At 32.4% G+C, this 22,176-nt stretch overlaps 1 protein-coding gene across 1 annotated transcript; it reads left to right on the plus strand.

The window, feature by feature from the left end:
- The first annotated feature begins 126 nt into the window (after positions 1–126).
- LOC126779196 (homeobox protein Hox-C4) lies at positions 127–19,318 on the plus strand. The gene is made up of 4 exons (XM_050503108.1): positions 127–643; positions 890–1,078; positions 17,902–18,059; positions 18,962–19,318. Exons 1-4 carry the CDS (start codon positions 127–129, stop codon positions 19,316–19,318), a joined length of 1,221 nt encoding a protein of 406 aa, XP_050359065.1.
- Positions 19,319–22,176: the final 2,858 nt, after the last annotated feature.

Here is a 22,176-nt window from a genome sequence, read left to right on the forward strand (position 1 = left end):
GCCCTACCACCAAGTGAAATATTCTACACCAACAAATCATATTCTAACGTTTTATATAATTTCAGGTTGATCATGTAACCAGATAAAAACACCATAGACTAACCCAAAACTCAAAAAACACCATAGATGTCTACAATACTCTCCCAAGCGATGTACCGACGAGACAGCGACACCCCAGACAAACCTCTCGAAATCGACCAGGAATCCAACCCAGACCCGAGCCGTTCCAACAGTCCGAAGAACATGAAGTTCTACAAACAGCTAGACGAGGAGAAAACTCTCCTGAACCATGGAAAGAAATCCTTCTGCATCGACGCGCTTTTATCAAAACACATGGAACCAGACCAGACTATCCAAGAGAGGATGGCGCAGCAGAAATATCTGGCGTTAATACAAAACAAATCATATATAACGAGATATCAGAATGATAATTACGACACACAAATTGAACAAAATACCATCAGCAAATGTCAGAACCGGCCACCAAGTCAGAATTTTGGACCGGAAAGTCCCAGGTCAGGTCAGAGCAGTCCCAGAAGTGGTTCACCTGGTTCAGATGATGGGAATAGATCAGGGAGTTACAGCCCTCCGATTTCTCCGGGCGTTGAAGGAGGGAATGAAGAATATGATAGCTATAGGCCAGGTAAGTTTGAACCCACTAAACTGATCATCTTGTTCTGAATATCTTTGCGTGATTTAATCAGACCGTATTATGACTCTCTTGCGGGATAACAAAGGTACTAAGTAGCGCTACCTGGAGGTAGAATATGTAAATCCCTACCACCAAATACTTTTGATTAGTAAATAGAAATCGTTAAAGATGTATATTGATAACTACGACAACCTAACCCAATATAATCTCCAGTAATAAAAACCATGGTTGTTATAGGTATCATCCCAAAACCTGGTCTACTCCAACCACCGATCCAGGCACCGCTCTTCAACTATCCGCCCCCAGGACTAAGCCTCCCGCAGGCCTCTGCTTTCCATCACCCTGGCGACCGGGTGCTACACCAGATGCAGCTCGAATGGCTGGCCAGGACTGGCATGTTCTACCACCGAATACCGGAATTGGGGGGTAAGTTTGAATATTATTTTGAATCGCGAAACGTCTGGACCGATCCATTCAAAACTACGTTGTAAGTTGAACGTAAATAATATTATTTTATATATATTTTAGTGAATTGAAATATTTATATTAACTACCTACCCTTCATAAAACCGTTCAGGTATATTAAACGACAAACATACAATGAAAAACATTTTGGCCTTCATTGATGTACGCAGAGTACGTAAAAGTTTTATCAGAATCTGATTAGTTTTAGTTTAGCAATGCATAGAAGACGGAATGGCCTGCCGTTTCTTTTAATCAGAATCTACATTACGGACTATCGGTAGCGTTATTATTTAATCCAGTAAAATGATGATTTATAAGTACTTATACGAGAATACTTGAAAAAATTATATTTTAATATACTTTACTTTACACATTACAAATTTAAAGCAAAAACAAGCCGTCTAAAAGATTGTCCTGTGGCATTGTATCCAAGACGCTGGCACTATTGCCTCTCTGCACTTTACTTTATGCTTTTTTTTTTTTTTTTTTTATATCGCCGGGAGGGCAAATGACTCTACTCCACCTGATGGTAAGTGGTAGTAGAGTCCAAACGCGACGACGGCCAGTACAGGGAAAAACGTTCTGCACTAGCCGCCTTCGCCTTGCCGGCCCGCAAGATGCCTCTTCACGCCTCGTTTGAAAGAACCCGGTTTGTAAGAGGAGGGGAACACGTGAGCTGGTAAGGAATTCCATTTTTTGGAAGTGCGATAAAGAAAGGAGTTGCCAAATTTCTTTGTTCGCGATGAAATTGATGTCACAGTTAGGCGGTGACATCGAGAATCAGCTCGAAGAAGAAGGAAGGGGGAAGCAGGAATTAGAGAGAATAATTCCTCAGAGCACTCGCCGTGATACAGTCGATGGAAGCGCTCAGTGCTGCTATCTCACGACGCAATTATAAAGGTTCAAGGGTGCTTATGACCTTTAGGTCGCCAATAATGCGTACGGCACGTCGCTGCAACCGGTCCAAGGCCTCCAGTAGGTACTTAGCGGAGCCATCCCAAAGGTGCGAGCAATATTCCACGCAAGACCGTACCTGTGTTTTGTACAGCAGGCACAGTTGTTGCGGCGTGAAAAAACGTCGCACCTTGTTCAGAACTCCGAGTTTCCGTGAAGCTGTTTTTATAACAGCCTCGATGTAATCCCTTGGACTAAGGTCGCAGCGAACGTCAATCCCCAGCATGGCGATTTTGCTTTGTATCACCAGCGGAGTACCACAGAGGGAGGGAAGAGGGGAAAATGCTGACTTTTTCGCTGTGAGAGCGCATACCTGTGTTTTCTTGGCATTAAACTCAACAAGATTATCAGAGCCCCATTTAGCGATGAGCTCTAATGTCCTATCGAGTTCAATGACAAGAGCCTTCCGCCTCTCCTCAATTTCCGCCCGCCCAGCCACTGCGCGTCCGTGGTATCCACCATGCACTGTACTATCGTCTGCATAGCAATGTATGTTCCCAAGAGAGAGCATATCATTGATATGTAAAAGAAAGAGTGTCGGAGATAGCACAGATCCCTGGGGGACCCCAGCATTCACTACATAGAATTGTGAAGCGCAACCATCAACTAAAACACGAAGGCTACGCTTGTGTAGGAATCTGGCAATCCAGGTGCATAGCTGCATACATGCATAGCTTGGAGAGAAGACTTCTGTGCCAGACCCTGTCGAAAGCCTTGGAGATATCGAGGCTGACAGCCAACGATTCTCCATGCTTTATATACATATATAATATTATATAAAGTTAAGTGTACGGTAACATATTAATTCAATGTAGAAGCACTCACTTATTCACTGTTTCATGATTATCAGTTTAGAAGAACCGGCGGAAGAAACTCGGCAGGATTCTATCATCAACAATTTAAGCTTACAAAAATTATTTGTTCATTAAAACGATCTCTCAACCGAATTATTTTATCACATTATAATCACGCTTTTAATTAAATTTAATAATATTGTCGAACTCAATCTTCGTGACTGAAAACTATATCATTCATTCCAAAGTTATTCATTCACTATCCACTATCCAGATTTATGCACACATGCGCTTAAACACGCTTTTCACTCCACGATCGGTCAACCCCAGCTACGGAGGTGTAATTTACACAACACCCTGTATTTACACTACACACATGTCAACCAGTACAGATCAACTGAATAAAAGAGGGTTGTGTGTTTGACAAACATTTTAACCTACAAAGCAAACAAAGATAAGTCAAAATACATGAAAGAAATGGCTGTTAATTAATAATTTAATTAGGCTTTACTTATAAACGTTGATTAACGGATGTTTTGTTAAATATTGATGTGTGTAAGCTTCTCTCTTTCTGACATTAATGATTTGTCATACAAAAGAATAATAGAACAATACATATTTTTTTAAAGGATAGTTAAGCGGGTAAGTGGGCCTCCTGATGGTTAGTAACCATCATCATAGACAATAAAAAATATTAACCATTAACTAACTTAACTAAGCTGTAAGAACTAAGATGTCTCTCGTGCCTATACTTACACTGGCTCACTAATCCTTCAAACGGAATACAACAATACTAAGTATTGCTGTTTTTGGGTGAGAACCACCATTAGACATTGGTAGAATGTCTAATGGTGGTTCTCACCCAAACAGACAGTTTGACTCAGACAAGTTTGCACAAAGCCCTACCACATAGTTTATTTAAGCCGTCAATTGTTTCATTATTGTATTACAAAGAAAACAATATTAAAATATAATTTAAACTTTTTTTTACATGACGAATGATCCATTTTGTTTTTATGAAATTATATGAGCAAAAACCTCTTTTCACATAAAAAAGTGTAAAGCTTCATCGCTTGCCACGGCTTAACTAGCCTTTTCTGGCCCCAGTACCCTATGTCCTTTCTTAGGGTTCAAACTTGCTTCATACCAAATTTCATCAAAATCGGTTCAGTTGTTTAACTGCCAAGCCGGTACAGACAGACAATTATTTTCACATGTATAATATTAGTTTAGTAAAGATTCAAAGGTTATAGCGGCCAGTAACATCGATACGAAATTAAAATTTGAATGTGTACAATTCTAAGTCGGTTTTATAAGATTGCATTTGTCGACACCTGTCAAAATGACGCATGCCGTCGCTCTTTTTTTTTAACGCTGGAAAAACGCATTACGCGTTTCCCCCACGGGAACAGTGAGGGGGTATGTGGGGTTCGCCGATGTCCAAGGCACCGAGTGCGCCCCGAACATCGGAATACCTACTAAAAACCAGCGGTACCCTTTCCGTCTTAACTAAGAGCGTCACGGGATCGCTTTCGCCGTCAAGCCGTCGCTCACGTAGGACAACGGCTAAATCAACTACCCGTTCTGAACTTACTATGTAGATTATACCGAGAACAAAAAAGAACTTACTCCCCACCTCAGAACGCGAGCGAATTTGGCAAAAACTAGTAAGTATATAAACTATCAAAAACGCGCCAAGCAATTTTACCGCCGGAATTAATCATCTATGTACACTCGATACTAATAAAACGCTTCCTTTGTGTATTCTTAATTATATCAATTAAAAAAACAAAAAAAAATTAAACATTTTTTTAGATACCTTGTAAAAGAAATAGGTTACCGGCGGCATTTCTTACAAGAAAAGAATTTAATCACAACAAAAAACTAAGTAATAAACAATTAGGTAACCTTACTTATCGTTTATTTTAATATTTTAACACCAACCCCCTTTAAAGTTGAAAAAACGACCCCATTAAGGGACAACCGAAAAACCTGTTACAGATCTATTAAGTAATAGAGCTAATAAGAACATGTGCGGACGATTAGCACTTAAACACCCCAATAAATTACACCCCCTCGCGGGCGAATAAAATACCCCCTAATAAATAAGTCAGTAACAATGTAGGGAAAATAATGTTGATTGTTTGAAATCAATGTTACCTGCTATGGAAATGGACTTTGGATTTTATTTATCGCAAACTGTATATTTAAAACTATAAAAAAAAATTTAATACAACCTCAGGAAACTATTGTGAAATTTAAAATAAAATCGACGACGCCATCTATTGAACAGTTAAGAACATAAAATACACTTAATAACTTGTATGTACAATTAAACGATAACCTAAAAAAATCAAATCAAATTTATTTTAGTCAAGTAAACTTTACAATACAGCGTTTTTAAAATGTCACTATTTTACTTTAAACAAATAAAGAAGAAGGAGAAAGAAACCGTTTAGTGGAGACACTAAGCGATTTCATATTCTCTTGTCTATTATGTTTAATACTTTTGTATATTTTTAATATGTTTGTGGTTGAGTGAATGCGAGAACGCAAAGCAAAACAAACAAACGCGATAAATCAAAATAAACACTTTTTTTAATTACTTCTTGGCAATTCAATGATATTTGTTATGTGTAATCGAAAGTCGAGCCGAGAAAGAAAAAAGCCGAGATGGCCCAGTGGTAAGAACGCGTGAATCTTAACCGATGATCGTGGGTTCAAATCCGGGCAAGCACCACTGAATTTTCATGTGCTTAATTTGTGATTATAATTCATCTCGTGCTTTACGGTGAAGGAAAACATCGTGAGGAAACCTGCATGTGTCTAATTTCACTGAAGTTCTGCCACATGTGAATTCTACCAACCCGCATTGGAGCAGCGTGGTGGAATAAGCTCCAAACCTTCTCCTCAAAAAGAGGAGAGGAGGCCTTTAGCCCAGCAGTGGGACATTCACAGGCTGTTACGGTTACGGTAATCGAAAGTGAACGCAGTAGAAACCGTATGTTTTTATTACTTTTTGTTTTATCTATTGAGTCCAAGCTGTCATGTAATGTGGAAAATTATTATTTTAAGTAGTTTTTTCCCTGAGAAATATTAGATAAGATACTAAATGAGATAAATCAATCTTCTTTTTGTTATTTTCTTTTTTATATCACAATTTCTGTAGTCAATAACCTAAAAGATAAATAAGTAGATGATTCATTTTAAATATTTCATTCATTTCCACAGATAATTTATTGATTTTAAAATATAAAATATATAACTTTAATCTTTAAAATATTTTAAATTAATTTAATCAAATTTTGGAATGCAATATATTATTTAACTAAATTTTTTTTACTGAATTAATAACAGTAGCAACATTGAAGTATATTTCATGTACATACTGTGTGAATTCAGCACAAAAACTTAGCATTTAAATAACTGGAAATAGCTCCATCAAAGAAGGTTTGCTTTATACTGTTTACGATTATTTCTAAACACGGAGTGTATTGTTAGCATGCTATAAAATGAAACAAATATTTATGCTATTTTCCATACCATAATCTCCAAGCGCTTAGTACAATTCAAATACAACGGATTCGACTGAAAGTTGCCATGTGTAAATTGTAAATTATTTAATTAGAAAAACGAGTCAGTAGTTACAAGTCCTTTTTTTTAATTTATTATTAAATTTTTCTTTAATTATTTATAAATTATCAGTAAAACAAATGCGTTCTATCAAATATAACAATGATCACTTATCAACATGTCATATCTTTATCTTTTAAAGATAAGTTTAAGTTAGAAATTAGATAAAAACGATCTCAACAACGAGAAAAAAAAACAATATGATCGATTATGATTCTATTTACACAGAATTGACAGATTTACTTGTGATAATCTTATTTTTCATAATAAATAGACCATACCGGTTGACAGCTTCGTCAAATTCATCTCAATAAATCATACATGCTTAAGCTGAAATAGGCTATTTATCATACGAGCTTAAATTAAATTATATTGTTTAACATTTATAATGCCTGTAACACACGTTGATATTATTCACCAGTGAACGAAAAGATGGTACTCAGAATGGATATCAGAATGCTGATGGAATAGCGCGCGAGATATTAAGAAATCTGAAACAAGGATACTGATCCCACAATCAGTAAAATGCCTTTTTACAGTATTAAAATATATTAGAGACTGACCACGTGACAGAGAAACTAAAGAAACGGGCACAAACTGCGAGTACCAAGGAAATTGTTGACAATAATTTAATAATGGCGGTCCTTAAAAGAGATCACTGTATCATGGATTGGCTGACCGAACATACCAGCATATGAATACAGAATCCCATTACGATCAATTATTTAAAATGACAACAACAAATTGTAATCTTGAATTTTTTATTGTGATGCTGTCTCGAATTAAAAACACGCAATCACATCAAATTACGAAACTATAAGTAAAAGAAAGATACACCAAAGGCGGGAAATACGTCTGTGGATAATAGACAGACTAAATAAAAAAAAATAGTATATTTAATCTGTGTCCTATATTATATTTATTATTTAATCACATATCAAAATACTGTATGGTTGGTGGGTGAACGTAATCACTTAGCAACAAGTGTGCTCGGCCTTTTAAATGAAATAAATAAATAATAATAAACCTAATTGTGTAATAAATTATAACCATTTAAAATGTCCCTCTCCATATTATTACAGCGCTTGTCATTCCAAAGTGCACTATTTAACCTAATCGTTGGATTTAACGCGAGCCCATCTGTCCCCAATGATATAATTTGTCGATGCGTTTAACTTATTTGCGTATAAATGTCATATTTGGATTTATTACGATTGACAGTGGATTGACATTATGTTTTTTTTATTTCGTTTACAACTTTCAGGCAATGATCGAATACCATACAGCCTAGTTATTTGGTAACTTAATTTTTCTTTAGACGCAATGAGTGAGGCCAGACCAAACTTAAATGCAACGTTCTTTATGTCACATACAATAATTGTATTTATTACTTTTTTAACTATATCAATTATTGATATTATTAAAAAAAAGTTAAATTCTTAACGTTTATTTAATTAAAATAACTATTTTCAACTCATAACTCGAACAAATTATAGTTTTTTTAATATATTTTTTTTTAGTCTTCGTGGCACAAGAAATTTGAAATAAAGCCTTATAAGAAAATATTTAATTATATATGTATAAGTAAAGAAAAAAAATGTATTAATATATGCTTGTAAAGAAATTAAATAATATATATTACTTTTTATTATTATTATTTTTTATTAATCTAGAACTAAGAGTACATTTAGTATGCAAAGGCGGCCTTATCAATTAATTGAATAAATATTGAAATACAGATTATGAACTCGGAGCACCTTTTCTTTAAATCTTTGCAAGATAGAAAAATTGCCCTAATATTAATAAAAAAATTTAAGTGATTATTTCCAAAAGATTGTATGTACTAGGAATGTTGTTTCTCAAATAATGTGTCATTTGTATTGTAGAAGCGTTCTGAAACGATGATGGGTTCGATTCGAGGGTTTCGATTATTGCTGGTCCATATGTTACACCTGTTCGGTTATAGCTGGGGTGGTAAAATGGTCGTCAATCGATTTGTGGATATAAAACACTTAGGAACGTTTTTATATTAAATAATCGGATTGAATACAACTGGTATTATTATATAAATATTATTAAATTTGAAATTATATATATATATATATATATATATATATATATATATATATATATGTATGTATATATATATGTATGTATATATATATATATATATATATATATATATGTATGTATGTAGTATTACATAGTTTTACTAGTCATCATTAAGCACTTCAAAATTTGAACTTGACATTGGCAGAATAATTTACGTCACTACTAAGAAACGCCAGAAAAAAAAAAGATTTTCTTGTTTCTAAAAATCTTTATTCTATATTTACCCCCTTTAGGAAGCTCATCTCTAATACATAAATAATTCCCATGCAAATCTCAAATTTAAGTTTCTAGAAAATTCGTTTAAAAATGTATTAAATAAAAATTTATATTCAAATCCAAGGACACTGGAAAGCATAAATAAAATTAAATTATTCCTTTAATAAAATAATTAGTAGGTACATTAAAAGGTTCCCGAAATTAGATTTGTTAATTAGCGTTACGAAATTTTGTTTTGCAAACGTTGAGTTGTTCGTTTCGGAACGAGTGAATCGCGTCTCAACAAACATTCAGAGTGGTAGAGAATTATATTTAACAAGATAGAACTTAAATGGCGCAGTGGATAAAGAACGTGGATTTATGTATATAAGACGAAAGGCGTGGGTTGAAACCCAAATATAACTGTTTCATTAAATTTCATTGCTGTCAATTTATACTAATATTAAATGCGAAAATAGCAACCAATTTAGAATTTAAATTTGAAAGTAGAAACAAAACAAAACATAAGGAAGTCATAGAAGATGAGATGCAGGTTACATACGTCAGATGAGATGATATCACACGTATCCAGCAACCCGATGCCCAGCTGTGGCACATTAACAGTAAAATAATATCAATAATAAACAGTGATCGAAAAACATAATAAAAAAACTAAATCACGATCATTTATTTGTTTAAGCCTATGTTTAAATTAAAGACAGGCAGGTAGGTAGGCCCACCTGATGGTAACTGGACACCACCCCCATAGACATTAGCAGAGGAAGAAATATGTCACCAAACTTGGGAACTAAGGTCTTAGATGACATGACTGTCACACTGGCTCACTCACCCCTCCAACCGGAACACAGCAATACTAAGTACTGCTGTTTGGCGGTAAAATATCTGATAAATGTAACTTACCCAGACGGGTTAGCAAAAAACCCTACAAAGAGGTAATTAATTAAACATTGAAAATGACTTAAGTACATATATCTTCCGGTAATTTACTTTTAATTTTTATTATAACCGACAAATGATAAGACAAATAATTCATCACTATTTTGTAACACATAAATAAACAAACATAAAACGCCCCACACATTTAACTATAATAATTAAATTGAACAAAAATTCCGCTAAAACTGCGACCGTCCCTAAAGGCCCTTAAGCCAATTACCAGGCAGCAATTTATTCGCACAAACAAAGGGGCTCTTGACAAATTAGATCCGAGTTTAGGGTTGTGACGTGTCGATGAATGTTATCGACAGAGCTTTTATTTATTACGCATCGCATAGTACACATAATGCTTAAAATATATAACAGATTAAATATAAAAATGCAAGCCTATTAATCTCTTCCAGGCAACCTCTATTATGTTAATATGGGAAGGATAAATTAGACTAATTCAATTTTAAATTAAACATAAAATTAAAAATACATATATATATTCTGTGCTTTAATATTTTCCCACAGTTTTAGATTTAGATTCAGATGATATATTTATCATCACTCATCCTTATGGAATAAAAACAAACTTACTCATCGCATGAGCAAACCACTGAAAAAAAAGGATTGACCGAACTTTTACAACCGACATTTACATAGACATTGGCATTGTAAGAAATGTTAACCATCGCTTACATCGCCAATGCGCCACCAACCTTGGGAACTAAGATGTTATGCCCCTTGTGCCTGTAATAACACTGGCTCATTCGGCCTTCAAACCAGAACACAACAATAACAATGTTTGAGGAGTGGGTGGTACCTACCCAGACTAGCTCGCACAAAACTCTACCACCAGTAAATTATAACATACTACACATTGATATGGGGTGACTCTATTCTACTCTCGCAAACCCCACGACAATATAATAATATTATAGTCATGGATCTAATCGAACAAAATCCAAACTTACGGAATTAAAAAAAATTGAGATTATTTTTAAATTTACCCATTGCAATCACTTCAAAATAAATAATAACATATCACTTCGATAACAACGACAAATTTAAAAAAAAAGACCATAAATGTATAATATCGATATCAAGCTCGTCACTATTCAAAGTAACTTGTTCGAAAAAGGGTCGATTTTCAGTGGATTTTCAGTAAAGAATCTATTTATACAGGCGTCGGCCGTTACAGATAATATATCACATAAGTTTTACATCCCGACTTCGGAAAGTAATACTCACTTGGAAAACTGGACATCATTTATAAAAAAAAAAACTCATACTTGACTATACCTACATAATATCTAGCAATGTTTAACAAGGATTCGCTAAAATATCCTTATATACATACTTATATATCATTAGGTATATCTTTATTACCTTGCAAGACCATCTGGGTAAGTACCACCCATTCATACATGGTCTACCACACATAGTATTCTTGTGTTCCGCTTAGAAGGGCAAGTGAGCCAGTAAAACTACAGACACAACACAAGAGACATAACACCATAGTACACAAAATTGTAAATGTTTCATAATGTGTCATATTTTTTAATGTTTATAGATAATGCTATGTTTCCTTGGGGTCGCAACGTGAAATAAAAAAAAAAACATTTAGTTGTTTAATTTATTTTTATGGCGCGATAACTCCTCTCGAGTTAAAAGTTAGGTAAATGTCATTTCAAAAATGACTGTTTTGTTATCAAAATGTTTTATATATATTTAGTACCTATATATACATAAATTAGATTTACAGTGTAATTATTTAGATTTTTTTTTATATATATCGCGACAAGTGATTTTTACAATATTCCAAGTAATAAAAAAAACAAATATGGAAACGTAGCGATAATAAAAATCAAAAATTATAATACCACCCCCGAAATTAATCCACTCACCCGTGAAATTAGCGAAACCATCCCCTAACTAATAAAATTACTACAAGCTGTATGTCTGTTGTCCTAACCAACAATACAAATTATTGTAGACCTTATTTTCATAGGCATAAAAGCTAATATTGTAACAAATTTCTTTTGTAAAGTGATTATTTCTATGGGGGAACAAATGAAGGGTAATTTATATGTATTTATTGTTCGCTAATTTGTTTGTTTGTAAACTTATTGATCTTATAAAGGGTCGTTTAATTATAAACGTTTAAAACTTAAGGGTAGCAATTTTAATATGAATGCATTTTATTATCTATTTACTAGGTCATTGCTTAAAGAAACATCAACAAAATATGTCGCGCCGTGACTTACATTTGCCTCATAATAAAAAAAAAAAAAGTAATTCGATAAATTATTATATATATGATGAAAATGCGTGGATATACTATTTGTTGAATTACAAGCGCTTATTGTAAGTAATTTAAATGTCGCTACATGAACATGTATAACAGTTTTTGCCGCTTTTTTCTCAAGAGCGTCAACTTTAATTAGATTTACATATAGAGCTATTATGTTAGACCAAAGAACACACTCGAAACTCAACGCAAAAATTGCTCGTGAAGACATAAGTGATATGCGACATTGACCTTAATTACTATATCATTTCAAGGATACACGCTTCAAAATAGTACATCACCATAAGTCGGTATTTAAAATTTCACGGGTGAGAATGAATAGACTTACAGCATGACAAAAAACCGATTGTAATGCCAGAAATTGAAACGAGACATTGAATATAATAAAAACATTGACGGCTTTACAAAGGTTGCTTAGCGAGTGATTAGTTGAACAATTCTTTGCCTTCCTTTATTTTTGTTCTTTTTTTCAGTGTGTGATATATATATATATATATATATATATATATATATATATATATATATATATTATATAGTTTTGACATAAAACTGAACTTAATTGTTAAGTTGATGCGAATAGTCGATAATTAAATTAAGGAATAGAAAAACGGATCACGCGTCGATTCGATTGCGATAAAGTGACAATTTGTTAGTAGAATTGGTTCTTTCTTTGTCATGTATCGTCGAAAAAAAGATTCTGTATAAAGACAAGATTGTCTTATTTTTAAATATTTCTTAATACTGGAGAGGGGAGGGGCACACGCCTCTTTGAATCAACGCCGACCGGATGAAATTGCGTTATCAATTTCGATCAACTGATAACAAATGCTACGGAATTGTAACCTTTATTCCGTATTGAATAAAATCGATATTCCCATGTAATTGCTATATTATATCATTGTATAAAATTCTAAGAAATTTGAAGGATTGTGTATTTTTATGTTCAGTAGCCCTCAATCAATTTATAATGTATGTTTGGATGTTATCCATAATCTCAAGAACGACGGATCGATTTTGATTAAATATTAAATTTATTCATTTATTTTTCATTTATCAATTGCAAATTGGTAATGTTTACATTAAAAATCAAGACAAACATAGAGTACAGTACAGTAACAGCCTGTTAATGTCCCACCGCTGGGCTAAAACCTCCTCTCCCTTTTGAGGAGATTTAATAATAATAATAATAAAAATTTATTGCTTCAGATAGGTCGTACATTACAAAGTAACTCTTAAGAAAAACATACATATTTTTTATGAGATACAAATTATTCATACTGGACACATTTTTTCTAATTTACCACTCTTTTTCATTGACGACCGTATCGCAATTGGTTGCAGGCTCAGCTATGTGCTGTGCTAAGCCCAGCGCTGATTTTCAGCTTGCTCCTTCTATATTATGTTGATTTAGTTGAGAGCGCCGCACCGTTCCGTATCATATTAAAGTATAATGAGAATGATAAAACAAAAAACAAAAAAAAAAAAACAAAAACTGATATAAAAGCAAGTAAAAGAGAAACCGGTGACATAATTATATAGCACAAAAAGAAGTAAATAAGCAATTTCTCCAGATCAATAACTACATTTTAAAGCTGAACATTAATAGAACGACAAAAACTTAATACACGCACGCACATCTTCGCATCATAACAACCATAACTCTACGTGTACGTCACGGCTACGACAATTGAAACTATGATTAAATAAAAATAAAGAGACGTCTAAGTTTTTAGGATTCTATTCTTTCATATTTTGCTTCATTCGCATTAATTTGTAAAGTTTTTGTTACGTAGCCACTTCTACTTGTAGACGAAGGTAATATTCTTTAAGGCATTTTTTTAAAATTACAATTGAATAATGACATTCACGTAAGCTTTGGAGCTTATCCCACCACGCTGCTCCAATGCGGGTTGGTAGAATACACATGTGGCAGAATTTCAGTGAAATTAAACAAATGCGGGTTCCTCACGATGTTTTCCTTTACCGTCAAGCACGAGATGAATTATAAACACAATTTAGCACATGAAAATTCAGTGGTGCTTGCCCGGGTTTGAACTCACGATCATCGGTTAAGATTCACGCGTTCTAACCACTAGGCCATATCGGCTTTTTTTAATAACAAACATACAATAGCATTTATATTATAAATATTAGATTGAAATCCAAACAAAGGACCAAATTAAATGTACCTAAATATTATATGATGGCAACAAAACGACATCTTGCTACGAGGAAATCAAATCACGCTGATTGTACGTTTCGCTCAACGAAGCAAGTTAATATTATTATTGCTAGTCAACCTTGAAATATAACAAACTAACTATCCGTTCCCACTTCGCACTGTCTCTGTGTGGGGGGCTCCCTAGGAGCGTGCATATAACCTTACAATTGACATATCATTGGTCGAGATTTAAAATAATCTGTGGTATGGTATGTCATTTTAAATGTCGGTAAAGCAGTTACGGAACTTTGAAAGATTAATCAAATTTCAAAGTGAAAGTTTAATTGGAATGGTGTTGTATTATAATTTATAAATAAATATATATTAATCAAGAACTGTATATGTATAGCAAAGCCATAAGAAAATCGCTTGGAATATGTACTCGTAATCCTAAGGTATGCTTATCTCAGTACCGTGTTATTTATATCAGCTATGTTGACTCCTGACTCAAGTGTCAAGTCTATGGTTCCTGTATATGCTATAGACCCTTAGTCCTCAGGCTTTAGGTTTATTTTTGAATGACAAACAATTACATTCATAGCTTTATTAGGTTTATTGTTAAAGGTTTCAATGCCTGACGGTGATGACAATCCATCGCTGGATGTAGCCACGGTGCGTTCACATTTATTCTGAGCTGCTTTTATAAACATCTGCATAATATGGCAATGCGGGAGCCATCAACCTTTTACCATGAACGTTATCAATCAAGCCCTTTTTCAAACGACGTCATTAATCGACATTATAAAATTTCTTTATCTTTATTCCAAAAATAATAATTATAATTCAAATGAAGAATAAAGTAATCACACTATTTTTTTTTATTTCGTACCATTTTTTTAATGATCGTAATTATTCAGCCAAAGCTCATTCAGCCAACATAGCTAAACTTATATTTATATTTTAAAAAAATGTCTGAAATAAAAATACTATTATCAAAAGAACCAATTTAGATGTGTTAAAACAGTTTTTTGTATTTCATTTAAAAGCATGGCGGTCACAAATTAAACATTCGAAAGATATTTAAAAGTAAATTAAACATGGCGTACGAAAACAAACAAAGAATCGTGCTTAAGGGTCGGTATGATGCATTGGTTACCTATTTAAATTATTGACTGTACGTGACCGCGCCGGGACTTAATGGTTGTTTAAAATGTAGTTTGTTTCCATAAAGATAATATATTAAATTTAAAAAAAATTAAATTTAATGTATGCTGAAAACACAAATAAACGATATTGAACTCTATTAAATGAAACTACTTTTCGTTCCCGTGTAGAGTAGGTATTAGGTACCCTTTGTATGTGTGATTATTGTACCACATACATGTATGCAAAAATTCATAATGTTCGGTTGAGTAGTTTAAGTAAAAGCGTTACAAACAACCTAACTTTCCTATTTATAATATTAGTCGGGATAATACTTTTTTTACGTTCAACACTCAATATTTGCTTACACCTAGCAATAACAATCGAATACAAATAAAAGAAATTTATCACATACGCCGCTAATCCTATAGAAATGATAATTATCAATTAGTGTAACAGGATTGGTTCTGTATGCGACATTTGGCGCTGTTTGCGCGCCGATAACGAACGACTGACGCATCTGTCAACTTGACAAGCGCGGGAGACATACGTCAAAAATGGGTTCTTTATAATGTACAAAGCAACTATATTTAAATTAAAAAAACATATATTTTTATGTTTAATTTATTTAATAGAAATACTTTGCCATTGATTATATAGTCAATTAAATAATAATATTTAGAATATTATTTTTTTAGAACGTTTCTTTTTAGCATTCGGTTCATTTTATCATACCAAAAAGTTTTCTAGGTTATACTTACCTCTTAAATCTTATAGATTCAATGCAATTAATTAATATATTCTTTTTTCTATCAAAATTTAAAAGCCTTCAGCCACTAACAGTGAAAACTAAAATTGTAAGTGACAATTGAAAAATGCTCGGCTTATGGCACGAGCTAGCTTGTGTACAATGAAATTTAAATATCACGCACAATGAACACACAAACGTACCAAATGCGGACACAGAGCTAGAATTTAAAAAACAAACACAGCTGCCAACATAAAAAACATCAAACTAAAAGTTAAACTTAAAAAAAAACATTGATATTAATTATTTATATTTATATTGCAATCAATTTTATATAATATTTAAAAAATATATATTTTTTATTTACATCTTTCTCATTGGCAAATATAATTATTTATAAATACTTTATACTTGTGTTGCGGTTAGCAAAAACAATAGCTTAATGTTCAGTATATGTATATTATTGCAGAAACTACCTATCATTGTTGTATCCTTTCCTCAGTTGCGTTCTGTTATTGCTATTGGAATTCATGTGAAAGCTTCTATTTTACAATTAATACGTTAATAGTTTAAAGTTCAATACACAGTGTAACAATAACTCCAGGCACAAGGGATATAATATCTGAGTTCCCAAGGTTGGTGGCGCATTGGCGATGTAAGCGATGGTTAACATTTCTTACAATGCCAATGTCTATGGGTGTTGGTGACCACTTACCATCACGTAGCCCATATGCTCGTCCGCCTACCTATACTATAATAACTAATAATAAGAATAATACATATATATTACAATGTATCTAACATTACATGTACGTATGTTTGCCTTAATTTATTTGGTGACAAATCGTCAGATTAAATATACTTATCATTCAAAATTAACATTAGCCATTGTAGGTATAACAATTAGTGAGATAATCAAAGATCAACAGTTTTTATCGATCATAATTAAAACACTCGTTATCATTTCAACTAGAATTCTCGCTAATTTGTATTTATCAACACTGATTGTGTTTCTACAATTGATAGGCATATGTTCGTGTTGATAAACTTAATTATTTTATTTCATTTAAAATATGAAATGAAATAGAACTAATAGATAATATTACATACTAATGTATGTAACATCAATATAATAATAATATTATTATTTTCAAAGCATTTGTACTTAAACGCTGTTGTTTTGTTTTGAACTACACAAACCTTTCTTAATATTACGAGTACCTACTAACTACTAAGAACGCGTGAATCTTAACCGATGATCGTGGGTTCAAGCCCGGGCAAGCATCACTGAATTTTCATGTGCTTAATTTGTGATTATTATTCATCTCGTGCTTTACGGTGAAGGAAAACATCGTGAGGTACCCTGCATGTATCTAATTTCACTGAAATTATGCCACATGTGTATTCCACCAACCCGCATTGGAGCAGCGTTGTGGAATAAGCTCAAAAACTTCTCCTCAAAAAGGGAGAGGATATTCAATGTAATTTTGTGTAACAGCATTGACATATTTTTTAAAAATCTGGAGAAAACTAGTTTGAATCTTATTAGTTTCTATTTTGTACAAACTAATATATAATCTTTACTAATATTAATAAATGCAAAAGCACCTCTGTCTGTTACGCTTTCAAGGCTAAGCCTATGAACCGATTTTGATAAAATTTTGTTGTTGTGTTCGTCCATTGGATTTCAAGCTTGTTTAAAACAAGCTGCAAGCAAATAATAGTTTTCAATAAATATTAAGACATTAATAACAACACGTATCGTATTAATCTGATTCTCTTTGTCAACAGGAGCACCTCACGCCCTCCTCGGTAAGACAAGGCGTCCACGGACAGCCTTCACCTCGCAGCAGCTTCTGGAACTCGAGAAGCAGTTTCGTATGAACAAATACCTGTCAAGACCCAAGCGATTCGAAGTCGCTACTAGCCTGATGCTCACCGAGACCCAGGTACTTAATGATACCAATCATGATGATGAACGCAAAGTGGTATTGTCACCTGACAGCAGTCGGTAGGTAATCACCATAAACGATGTCCAAATATATTTCATTTCATGCAGCACCAATGTGTCACACCAATTATGAGAAATGTGGCATTACGTCCCTTGCGCCTATAAATACACTGGGTTGCTCATATTGTTTTTTTTTGGCAGTAAAATAACTGACAAATACATATAACAAATACATGACTAATTTGTTGTACTGGTATTAACAATGAATCAATCTTCTAGAGAACTTTACAACTATGAAGTTATATTCCGAACTTATTTATTTAAAAATAAACTTATTTATTTAAAAATGAAACCGAATATGTAACTTAAAGGCGCTACCAACCAGTTGAAGTACTAATAAAAAGTAATAGAATATCTGTTAAAATTTAAGTACGAATCTTTTTATGGCATTCAAAGGTCGACATCAAAAACAACCCTTTTTTGACATTTACGAAATGGTGCGAAGCGGCTGTCAAGTTGAACGATGCTCGGATTTGAGCTTACAAATGCTCTGAACAAGATTATGGGGGCGGTGAAACGTACGCCATAAACGTTATTGCTTGGGGCGTTTTATGTGGGTTTAAAGATTAATCTCTGCGCCTATGTCAAGTTTTGATATATTATTTTTGTTCTTGAAAATGTCGAAAGTTAAGATTAAAAAAATCGTATTAAAAGACAATTTCTTTTGTACATTTCTATTCAGGCTTAGAAATCAATGAAATTGCGTGCATTTTAAGTGACACCACATTTGCTGAGTTAGATTATAGTTATTTTATTAATAAACAAAAAATATATATTTTACTAATATCTTAAAAAGAATAAAGAAAAACGATTTTAACTATTTTTTTAACTTGTCAACAGGTAAAAATTTGGTTCCAAAACCGAAGAATGAAGTGGAAACGTTCGAAAAAGGCGCAACAGGACACAAAAAGTAAGGAACCGCACGTCAGCCACCCGAACGACGACAAAAACAAACAGAAAGATCTTCCCTCGTCCGAACACGAAAAACAACCTTCACAACAAATGGCCGCCGATTTGACATCTGTCAAACCGCCCCCGCTGTTAGACAGAGACCGAATTATCGCTTTGGAACGAGAAAGAGCTATGGCGGCAGCAAACTTTAATTCTAATTTGGAAAACAATAGACGTGGGCTGGTCGTTATGAATCAAGATGGCGGCAGGCCCGGTATGGACATGTTCAGGCCGTATGTAGTATGAGAATAAACAATTTTTTGTTTCTTTATCAAATTAGGTTTTTTACTTAGTAAAGATACTGAAATAGCTTAATAAATGTCCTGTTTAATTTGGACTGTCTGTTGTTTTAAAAGTTATTCTAGTCTTTAAAAACATTTAACATAAGTATTACTTAACGTTTTATAAACTTGTACTTAAGTAAAAGTACTTAAAGTTTGTTATTTTTTTTTTGTTTTATTTAATGTTTTTAATTTTTCAAGTTTTACAAATATTACTACTTACGTGTATATTTCTATAATATATAAGACTATTTGAAAGACAACAAAATTGAAATAGTACAGATATTCTGTAACTACAAACTCGAAGCTCACCGCAGCAAAACCTTAACGGTTTTAACGGTCAACAAGTAATATGCGACATTGACCATAATAATTATAAAATTCAACGAACACACGCATCAAAATAGTGTATCACCGTAAATCGGTTTCCAACACTACAGAATTTCACTGCTGTAACTTAGTCGTATTTATAAACTACTGATCTTAAAAGAACATTATTTCCTAAAATTATTCATACACAGGTATCTATTAAGAAGAACCTAAGGACATACATACATACAGCCACCTCAAATAAAGTTGCTCAGTTCAGTATTTTTCGCTTTTATGAAAACGAGAATACAGTTATAGAACAACTTATTTTGTGATATCGTATGTAAACAGCATTTTTAAATATATAATCTGCTTTCATAACTGTCAATTTTTATTATGTAATTTTTTAAATAATATGTCTATGCATGATAAAGAACCTACGAATTCAAAATGGCGTTATTAATAAATGATAATAATGACGCTGTCAAAATGACAACAGTGTGACAATGTGTAAAAATAAATTAAAACATTTATTTGTAGAATATTTAGAATTTATACATTGGTTTATTTTTTCAATAAACAGATAAGTGTATATTTAAGCTTGATTATATTGGTAAAAAAATGTTTTTCCGATCATATTTTGAGTTTATTCATTCAAATTTCATACGATATTATTAAATTTGATTACAAATATGTATAACTAGTCCTAAATCTAGATAAAATACTATGTTAACTACCTAAATATTAAGTACATAATTTGAACTGATACAGGCCAAAAATAATATAATAAATATAAATGTAATTTAATAAATAAAAATGATATATTGATAAGTAAATAGTACCTATTAGTTTTTGTAAAAAAAAAAAACAATTTTATTGACATCTTTATTCAGTATTAAAATTAGTTTTAAAAATAATTTTATGTACGAATTACGAATTATCGAAAAGGATTTGTTATTTAACATTTTTTATTTACATAAAACCCCACCGATGTTTTTATTTCAGTCAAACCATCTAAAAGTATTATTTCTAAGATATAGATAATAACAATTGTAAATATTAGTTATAAAATTTCTGTTCATCCCATTGTTGTCACAATTGGGACATAAAATTATAAATTACAAACCATATTATATTAAATAACTATTATAAACGAGTATTTGTAAAATATAAATGAAATAAAATAAGCGAGTGTATTTTATAATATGCTAAGTATGTAAAGAAAATATTGAATATAATATAGTAAATATGTTTAAATTTGTAGTTTTTTTTACGTCAATGTCATCATCGCCATTAATTATCTGTTGGCCGTAAATGTACCAATGCTCCTGGATCTCCGCTTTTCCTGTCTACTAGGGGCTTGGCAAGTGATATATCAAGAAAATTATTAATAATCATAAAAGTAATCAAACAATAACAGCGATGCTAATTAAAATATTAAAAGACCAATTCTAGCTTTAAATGTTTGGCTAGTATTTTGTTTTCAGATAAGGTTTTGCTATATATTACATATATTTTTGTATAATACAAAAAAGTAATTATAACTTTTTTGAGAATTTAAGAATTAAAATCAAATAAAAAGTTCTATTTTATTTTTATATACAAAAATTAAAGCATTAATGAGTTGAGTTCAAAAATGGTGTGTCAATGTACTCACTAGAATTGATGTCTAAATGTATGAGGTCATGTACCGATCTCCCGCACACATTAACACATTTACAATAACAAATCTTACGCTGACATCATCTAACGCTCGAAATGTTACACTGAATTAGCTCTAACTATGTATACACATCAAAAACAATAATACGAAGCCTTTATACACCACGATATAAAAACGCAAAAATGTCTTTCAGCGACGGCGGGCAATATTATAATGCACAAGTTTGTGTTTATTTATTATTAGGAAGACAAACACTTACCAAGTACACATAAAATTATGAAATATAAAAAAATCACAAACCATTCAAGTCTGCACAAATAAGTACCTAAACGAAAATTAATTACATAGCAGATTTTTGATACGGTAACAAATGAAATCTATATTTATACGAGTAAATAAGCGAAATACCATTCCCAAACTATTCGCCCGATTGACTGTATGATTGACTGAAATTTGTCACAGTTACTCCTTCCTCGATGTAGACGCTCACTAAGAACGGATGTTACGCAAATTCTATCAAAACACATTTTTCTCTTTATTTATCTAAATTTTACTATCCTTTAAATTTTCAATGCGCCACCAACTTTGGGAACTAAAATGTTATGTCCCCTGTGCCTTGTTAGATACAGTGGCACTGGCTTTATATCGGAACACAATAATACTAAGTATTACCTTTTGGCGATTGAATATGTGATAAATAGCAATCAACATTTGTTTTTAATATATTTTATTGCACAACAATCGCTTAATTCCATTACATTATTTACAAGACTGTCAGTCTTTTTAGTGTGTAAAATATAATTCAAAATGATAATAAAATAAAAAATAAATAACAGCAACACATATATAAG

Source organism: Nymphalis io, chromosome 28 (genome assembly GCF_905147045.1).
Source record: "Nymphalis io chromosome 28, ilAglIoxx1.1, whole genome shotgun sequence".
Lineage (NCBI taxonomy): Eukaryota > Metazoa > Arthropoda > Insecta > Lepidoptera > Nymphalidae > Nymphalis > Nymphalis io.

Excerpts from the sequence above, each read along its gene's own strand:
- LOC126779196 (XM_050503108.1), top strand. The coding sequence starts at position 127 with ATGTCTACAATACTCTCCCAAGCGATGTACCGACGAGACAGCGACACC. Across the intron at positions 644-889 it reads ATATGATAGCTATAGGCCAG|GTATCATCCCAAAACCTGGT; the intron begins GTAAGTTTGAAC and ends TGGTTGTTATAG. Across the intron at positions 18,060-18,961 it reads TGATGCTCACCGAGACCCAG|GTAAAAATTTGGTTCCAAAA; the intron begins GTACTTAATGAT and ends ACTTGTCAACAG.